Here is a 9047-nt window from a genome sequence, read left to right on the forward strand (position 1 = left end):
CGATGAGTTGTCAGTAAACACCGGTTGCAATAAATACCGAAAATGTGTCAAACCGTAGTATATCGCAACGGCCATGGGGTGGGCAGGATCGCAACTGTTCCCTGTATCGCTGAATTTCAGGATCTCCAGTCCTTCTAGTCTTCTACGTATCTAGATATGAAGGCTACTAAGTACATTAGCGACAATGATTATGATAAAAGAGCATTCGCGTCAAACGAGGCCATTGCTCGGATATGGTATGCTGTAAAATAAGCACCCGAAGCAGACGGACCAGATCTTATCTCAATTCTCTGGTTTCTTCCAAACCCTTCCTTGCAAGCCCAAGGACTTCAACAGCCGCCTTCCTCCTCTCCTCGATTTCACCTCCAAGTGCATCTTCCCACCAACGCTGGCCCTCGGGAACATTACGCCAGCCACCCTTCAAGAATTCACGGAATGTGCGCATGCTTCCGGTCGGAGCAAGTCGCAAAGACTGAGAAAGAGCCCAGGTAGGAGGAGGATTCGCGCGAGAGTACGAATTGACAGGCGAGCTCGCAGTTGGAGACGAAGTGGAGGGCGATGGATCAGAAGATCCAGCTGATGGAGGGCGGGAGAAACCTTCAGCCGCGATGATAACACCAGGAGGAACGGTGATGCGGCCTTGCTTGAAACACATTGTTGAGATAGACACGCAGTGCAAAGTTGCGCCGTCGGGTTCTTCCGTACGCTGGAGGACGTTCATGACAGCTACGTTATCCGCCGACGGAACAGAAGCTAGCCCAGCTGGTGTATTGGGAAGTGGCGTACCAAGCTCGTCTGCGTTGACAGGAGTATGCAGTGAAGCTTGAAGGGTACTGCTCATGCTACCTGGGGGCGGAGATGGAGTTGGTGACTCTTGCCTGTCAGATGAACGACCTTTCTTTTGAGACTTTGAGACAAATCGGCAAATGACATAGATCTGTAGACTCTATTCAGCACCTTTCCACGAATAGGCACGAAATTTAAAGAATAAACCAACCCATTTATTATCCCATCCTCCTATGGTGACTCTGACTTCATATCTCGCAAACATGGGGATCTCACGAATGAAATGGTAATGTGTGGCTAATAACGAAAAATATGTGCATATGCCGGGAGGATACAGATGTTTTAGAATGCTTACCACCTAAAGCCATCCATCCCCCACTTCGAAAGAATGCTGGGAAACTGGCAAGGGCTGTTTTGAAACGAGCGGCATCTAGAGTCTGGATTTAAAAGGACGTAAATAAATATCATAATTTTGCAATCCAAAGTGTATTGGCGTACTTTTGCATAGCTAGAGTTGCTGAGATGTCCATTGAAGTCAGACTCGTCCAAACCTGTTCGGAGGGCATTTAGCACGTGCTATACGAAAGAGGCTACAATATTAACGAAGTACTTACTTGCCCACGTCTTATACACAGTCGTCATTTCAAATGGGTGTGCGCCCACTGGGGACAGCGACTCTGCCCAGTCATTGGATGCCTTTACTTTGACTTCCTTTGAGCTGAACAACAGGTGTAGGCGAAGAAGATAGTATTGCAGTCGCAGATACACGACAGGGCGGAAGATGCGAACTAAGGAGATATTGCGATTATGTAGGGATATTGTAGTAGACAGCGTTTAATGGAAGAACTAAACAACATAGTCAACACGTACCGTGCCAGGCGAGCGGTAACGAACGAGCGTTTACGAGAAGCAGAAGGAAGAAAACGTATTTGAGACCACGACGCAAAGACTTGAGAATAGAGGGTGCTACAGCTTTGGCGTAAGCAAGTTGGACCTGTACTGGGATGGGAGGGATTTTCCAAGCTGAGAGGTTAGCTGGCATAACGAAATTTGGGGTATGGGGGAAGGTCAGATAAAAGAGCGTCTTTAAAGTGAGTCTTCGTTGGAGATAAGCATATAAAGGGTGCTGATACGAGGGATGACCGTACAAGACCGAGCACTAGTATATTTGAGCTTGATTATACTTCGGCTGCTATATCGGGTCTTGCAATTCATTACCCGGAACCGCGCTCAACTCTTATGTCGAAAATTGTCATGAGACTTTCTTTGCTTGCTCTCCAATCCATCATCACTGCCAATCCGAATTACAGCGACATGATCTATGGTTCTTAGCATCCGCTGTCCTGCCAATGTCAACAACTTGCGATAATATTAATCATAGGCGGCGCTACGACACAACAGCGATAACCGCCCACGCTAACTTTCCCCCAAGATTGCATACCCTGGGGTTGTTTATCTCTATCTTCCCATGATGCATCGGTGATCACGACATAGATCAAATCTCCGGGTTACAAGAATGAAACACGATTTTTTTTTTGGTGAGTTTCGTTACTGGCGCACTGATTTACACCTCGGCCTATGTGACATTGTGCCCGAGACCATTCACTACTGTATTCAGTTTCCTCGTTCGTTGTAATCTGGACTTCAACCGTCGTCCAGTCGATGATGGCCATAAGCAACAATGACCTTAACGGTATAAGATTCTCAAATGAGGTCACGTCTATGTTTCCAACCCGATGTCAAAACTCCATCTCATGCCCACCCCAAAGGTAATACAGCTCTTCTACCAATATTCGTGAGCTCCATCATGATCAGTTTCAGCAATGAGACCATGACTATGCAACTATGAGTTCACGCCTCACAGCACGCCGACACTTTCCACTTTCATTCGACACATCCAAGTTATGTGATATTCCATACCAAAGACGAGCTTTTCATTAGCAGAACTACAATTCCGGTCAGAACGTAGTCCAAGACTCCACATCTCGACGCATCAATCTTGTGGAAAAATGCGATTTTGGCTTAGCATTCCCGCTACCAGCTAAAGGCCATCAAAGGGACTCCAAACAAAAGCAACCTCGCCCCCGCTCACGAGGCCAGCATGTTCATGATTCAGATAAAACCACTCCTTTACATAAGAAAAAAGTGCAACCACTCCACTGCATTAAACAATTCGGACGTTATACGACTCCGTATCAGCTGACGATCCAACAAAATCTCACATACTAAAATCTCACACTCCGCGACAACGCCGGATGGATGGTGAAGCAATTGATATCTATTATTCCTTGCTAAATGCAAACGTACCAAATACAAAATGGAGGGATACAAATCCACTTCTTCAACAAGGCAAGATGTCAAGAAACAAGAGCAGCGAATCAAATAAGATAGGACAAATGGTGATGAAACAGAAAAGTGGTCCAGTGAGATTTGGCAAGAATAAAAAGAAAAAAGGTCCGCAAGATGATAAAAAAAAGTACAAGACGATAAGATCACTTCAATCCACATGTCCTATCGTCCAAAATATGTATGTATATATAGTAGTATCATAGAGAAGTAGGCTCGTCAATGTCAGGTTTAAACCGCAGTCGAGCTAATAAAAGCGTATCCCATTTGTTTTTGGGTCCAATCCTCGAGATCTTGCTAGCTGATAATGCTTTACCTGGAATTTCCTCGGGGTATGACGGTCCCCCATAGTCTCGGGGGAACTCGGTATCCGTAGTAAATGTGCCCCAGTCACGACCGTTCTTGGGATTCGAAAAGACGTTGAAATGGGCCTGAGAGCATGTCGAGTTAGTTACGCGCACAAACGTATGTAATAAAAGCAACTCGTACCTGACCATCCGGATGGCTATGGCTGACGAACAACGCGTAATCAGGGGCATCCAATGTTCCTATCACTGTAAAAATACGAATTGCGAAAATACAAGATCAACCAATCAGATAAAATAGGCACATGATAAATAGGGAGTTGGCGTACCCAAGAATAAATCCTCCTTCTGAATGGGATGATGTGGTCCGTAGTGCTGCATGATAGAATCTACATTGGCCTTGAACCATTTCTTGGGGGCATCCAAGTTCTCAATGTAATAATACATCGTCGTCTCTGCGCAGATATGGGCCGTCTTATGTCCGGCCCGCAGTGGGAACGAGTACCGCCGACTGACACTCTCACTAACGACCGAAAAACAAAGAGTAATTTGATGAGCAAAAGCAACTTTGTAAATCATTCTGCTACTCACGAGTAAGACCGATCCCCTTTCAGCTTGAACGTCAAAAATCCAGCCAATGCATCCAAAAATCCCCTCTGGGCCGCGTTACGTTTGTCAGACCGCTGGTTACCAGTGGAGACACGACCGTAGCCGTACAAAGAAGGCATATCCTTGAGAACGCCATTCGACGTCTTGACAGGATTCAGCGAGTTGAACAACGTCACAAACTCTCCGTTAGGCTTTGACAAATACCCCACGGCGCCAAGCGCAACGTGACTAGGGGCCCAGAGCGGTAAAGTCACTTGATGAAGTAATGCACACGATTGAGATCCACACGTCAGCAAAATGCGCATGAATGTTCAAAAAAGTAAAAATACATACAGGAATGATGGAACTCGTGCGTGCTCTTCGCCAATAACCGATATCGCCTTTCATTCCTCGACTCTGCAAGTCTCTCATCAAGAGGCGGCGGCGAATCATACCCCGCATAATCCACTCCTGCTCCCACCGCACCGCCCAACGTCATGCCCGACAGCCGTCGGCCCATCGCATCTATCCCCACATGCAGATCTTCCATACTTGCATGCGGACTCGACGTGAACAGTGAGGACGAACGGCTGCTCGAGAGCGATGCAGGCGCAGAGGGGGACGGCGTGTAAATCACAGGCTGGGGCATATCCATCGCACTCGTCTCCACATCCTCCTCTGACTCGGGGAGCGAGTGCCGGCGACGCCGCGGGGAGTGTATGATCGGGTGGAAGGGTATGGGGTGGCTATGGTCTGATGAGGATGATGGCGAGTCTTGAGGCATGGTGTCGTCTTGCTCCTCGCCTTCGTTCATTATCTCCGATGCGGTCTTGTAAGACTTGTCAGATTCACCGGAAGAATGCGGCGATTCTTGGTCCGAAATAGCTGGTTCTGGAGGAGGAACTCCTATATACCAAATGAAGTCGTGGCACGAGGTAAAAAGGAAAACAGACAGAAAAAAAGACGGACCAACGACAAAATCAAAAATAGACAAAGGACCACGTCACAGAAGCAACGAATATCAAGCGATAGAAGCACGGAGTTTACGCAACAAAAATACAGCAAGCAAATTACACACAAGTTAAACAAAGCAATCCAATCAGCTAACCATTCCCTACAGCTTAATTTTAAAAAAGACTGACCAGTCTGAACATCAGGCAACCCCATCTTGGGACGCAAATCAGGAGACTCGCGCAGCCTTGTCGGCAAATCCGCCCACACCTCCAACGTAGCCGGACGAGGACTCTCCTCCGGTCTCCTGCGCAGCGCCTTGAGCTGACTCGCGATTCTCCCAAACACCGGACGCAGCTTTGGGTCACGGACCCAGGCTGCGTTAATGAGCGGCGCGGTAGATGTGGTGTACCGCGTGATGGGCAGTATCGGACGTTTGTTTTCGGCTGTAAATAGATAGTTATGACATGTGTAAATTAGACAATTGGTTATAAAATGCAGAAAGCTTACACATGACGAGATGGGCAACCATGGCATCGTCGATATGAGCCCAGGGAAGATCGCCCATGCCCAATATCTCAACGCAGCAAATAGCGAACGCGTACACATCAACACCCGTCGTGAGCCTATTTTCACCTTCAAGTAGCTCAGGGGCTTGCCAGCGCAGAGTCCCATCTGCATACAACACCAGCATCAGCCAACACAATCACAATAATAAATCGAGGGAAACGTGAACTTACGAGGCAAAGGCGTCCCACTCAACCTATACGCCTCCGACTTCATCTCGCTCTGCCCGAAATCAGAAATAACACACCGTCCACTCTCATCAACGAGCACGTTCGAAGCCTTGAGGTCACCATGCAACACACCCCTCGAGTGCAGATACTCCATCCCTTTCGCAATCTGATGCATACACCTCACCAAATCAACCTCGTCCGACCCACCCCCGTTCCCTCCACCTCCTCCAGGGCTCTTGAGGCTCCCAGTACTAACCACTCTCCCTCTTCCCATCCCCACGCTTGGAATCATCCCAAGCCCTACGCCTCCGGTAGGACTGGCACCGAGACTTACAGACGACCCCGCTACAACCCTCCTCGCCTTCAACCACCCAACCAGACTCCCGCCTTTACAGTACCGACTGACAAAGAACCACGGCGGATCGCCCGCAGCGCTGCTAGCTCCGTACAACCTCAGCACGTTGCTGTGCTTCAGGTCTTTCCAGATTGAAATCTCGCGGATGAACAGTGAGCGGGGTGTAGCGGGCGACAAGACCTTGATGGCTACGACATGATTGCGCCACTGTCCCAGATAGACGTCTGAGAAGAAGCCGAGACCAATTTTTTGAACACGGTCGACTTCGTAACTGGCAAAAAACAAAAACAAATCACAAAATCAGCAAATAACCCAATAAAAACCAACAACCCAAAACCCACCGCGTAATCGTCCAACTAGGCAAATCCCACCCAACCTCATCCACCCTGCCCACACCCCCAGTCCCACTATACACGCCAACAGTGCTCAACCTCGTCATCGCATCAATCCCACTCTCCATAAACTCCCTATCGAGCGTGTCCCCCCGGGGCCTTCTCATCGACGCACTCCTCTCCACACTCGCATCCACGCCTACGGCTACGTCGACGCTGCGGGGTTCAGCTCCCTCTGCCACTGCAATGGCCCCAATAGTGCCCTCGCCCTCCCCTTCGCCCGCTTCCAACACTCTCCTCAACGTCCTGATCGCCTCTGGCATCTCACTCCTCCCCACCTGCAACCTCTCAATCATCCCAGCATCGCTCTCAGCACTCAATGCCTCCCGCAACAGCGCGCGCAAATCGGCAGTGTCCCGCGCGGCGTCGTACAAGTTCTGAGTCGTGCGAAGGTGTTCGAGATGCGCGAGGGGCTCGAGCTCGGGTGCGGTGAAACCTTCGTTTGGAATACCTGGAAACTGTGCCGCAGGCCCTGGCCTCGGTGTCACTGAAGACTCCCCCGACGCGTTCTGGCTGTACACGGGCGGCGGGGACATCGGCATCGACATCTGCTCATGACTGGGGTCGCGTTCGTGATCGGTGGTGACGATGACAGGGGTATCGACGCCGAATAGTAACGAGCCTCCGCCTTGTCCCTGTTCATACTGCTGTGCCTGTTGACTTTCGGGGAGTAGCAGACGCTGACGCGGGTCGAATGGTTGTCCTTGTATACCTTCGTAGAAGGAAATGAATAGTCAGCATCACCTCACAAAACATGAGGCACGAAAAAACTCACCACTCACAACCGGCACACCCCACGCAGCCGCCCATCTCCTCTGCTCCTCAGCAGCCTTCATCACCTGCTTCAGAATTCGCGTTTGGATTGATATCTGCATTGTCAAACGAGGGATGACAAAATCCAAGACAAGTAGAGACAAAACGACTCAGCACGGAGGGTAAGTCACGAAAGGAACCACACTACTCACCCCAAATAACCCAATTACATCTCCCAGCACCCTATCACACGCCGCAATCTCCTGCAGAATCTCATCCCTCTTTAAGTAGCGCTTCAGAAAGGGGCGGTGGAGCTGGCGAGAGAGGAATTCGTGGATGTAGTGAAGCGCACTATTTTAACGTGTATGAGGAGAGGTGGGGTTGACGAGTTGGGTTTGCGTTTTTAACGAACGTAGGAAAAATGCCATGGATAAAACAATAAAATATGAAATCAGCACTCCTTCTTTGATTACCAAAAAACCACTTACTCAACAAGCGCACCCACAGGCCCCCTCAACTCCTCCCCCACAATATCTCCAGCTTCGTACACCTCCTCTCGTACACTGAACAAGAGCGTCGCACAGCGGGAGGTGATGCGCAAACATGCCAGTCGGTTCATCTATTACCAAAAAGGGTTAGTATCGTGGTTTCCGAGATGAAATTCGGAAACAAGGAGGTCAAACTCACATCAACCATCTGAACCCCCTCCCACACCGCCAGCAACGCCTTGGCAGCCTCCTCCAAACCAGGGATAGGCGCAAACTTCAACGCATCAGCGCCCAACGACAGTGCCTCGTGGGTGATATCAGCTGCGGTGTGGGCTATGGAGGAGAGGTGGGGGTGGGAGGTAGAGATCGATGTGTAGTGGTGATGCGGGGGTGAGATGGAGGAGGGGGAGAGGGAGGGAAGAAGGTGAGGGGCAGAGGGGAGAGATGCGAGTGTGGTGGGTGGGAGGATGGAGGATAGTGCTTGGGCTACGTGCTGCACAAATCGATGAGTCAGTAACTAATCACGTTCAAGATGAAAAGAGCAGACAGTCGACCAATCGAGGCTGCAAGGTGGAAAGAAAGAACGTACATCACGGGTGACGATCCAGCCCTCCGTCTGTTCCTGCTCCACCTTTGAGTGAGCCTGCAAAAATGCACCAAAAGCACCATGCGCCGCATGACCGCCCTCGTACGCGTCTGCGGCGTCCTCTTCAAGGTCAAGCTGCTTCTTTGACTTTGCAGGGGATTTATGGGCCGACGGAGGAGATGACTGGGTTCGTTCGATGGAGGTCTCCTTGTCACGCTCGCGGGCTGCGGAAGAAGAAGCGCGACGACGTGCGAGCCAACTGCCTCCCGACGAGGAGGAAGAAGGCGACTTGGTCTTGTCCTTGTCCTTGTCCTTGTCCTTGTCCTTCTTTTCCTTTCCACCTTCTGACGAGTCCTTGTCGCGGGTCAAGAAAGAGATATGACCACGGGGGCTAAAACCCCCTCGCTGCATGCCCTTCTCAGTGGTTGTGGCTCCATCGACGCTCGCCCTGCGTTTCTCGGTTACTTGTGCAACGTCGAGGGAGGTGGGAGAGGTAGGACTGGGAGAAGATTTGGGGGAGGATTGGGCCCAGAGGGGAGTAGGTGTGGGGAGGACGCCTTCTGATCTTCTCCTCTCCTTCACTTCAGCGGCGTCGGTAAGAGGATTGGGGGAAGGGACATTAGCAAGGTCGCCCCATGTGCGGGCAGGCCATTGATCCCATTCTGTGCCCCACCAGCGAGTGCTGAATGCGCCTGGAGGGGTTGCGTCGCCGGGGAGGTGTGGTGGGGGGAGTGAGATGGGACCTGGGAGGAGAGCGAGA

The 9047-nt window shown here is 50.5% G+C and overlaps 2 protein-coding genes across 2 annotated transcripts; both read right to left on the minus strand.

Moving 5' to 3' along the window:
- Positions 1-78: 78 nt before the first annotated feature.
- SERLADRAFT_459811 (uncharacterized protein) lies at positions 79-1947 on the minus strand (the record flags this gene model as incomplete). Its single annotated transcript, XM_007315056.1, has 6 exons — positions 79-937; positions 998-1083; positions 1142-1223; positions 1285-1337; positions 1401-1574; positions 1657-1947. The coding sequence occupies 6 exons, from the start codon at positions 1826-1828 to the stop codon at positions 278-280; spliced, it is 1227 nt and encodes a 408-aa protein (XP_007315118.1).
- A 1125-nt stretch (positions 1948-3072) lies between these two features.
- SERLADRAFT_413601 (uncharacterized protein) lies at positions 3073-8698 on the minus strand (the record flags this gene model as incomplete). The annotated part of the gene is made up of 15 exons (XM_007315057.1): positions 3073-3563; positions 3622-3686; positions 3767-3960; positions 4029-4299; positions 4380-4931; positions 5168-5422; positions 5487-5651; positions 5717-5739; positions 5791-6339; positions 6410-7172; positions 7236-7329; positions 7426-7564; positions 7702-7832; positions 7901-8194; positions 8291-8698. The coding sequence occupies 15 exons, from the start codon at positions 8696-8698 to the stop codon at positions 3333-3335; spliced, it is 4134 nt and encodes a 1377-aa protein (XP_007315119.1).
- Between the last annotated feature and the right edge of the window lie 349 nt (positions 8699-9047).

Source organism: Serpula lacrymans (genome assembly GCF_000218685.1).
Source record: "Serpula lacrymans var. lacrymans S7.9 unplaced genomic scaffold SERLAscaffold_3, whole genome shotgun sequence".
Classification (NCBI taxonomy): domain Eukaryota; kingdom Fungi; phylum Basidiomycota; class Agaricomycetes; order Boletales; family Serpulaceae; genus Serpula; species Serpula lacrymans.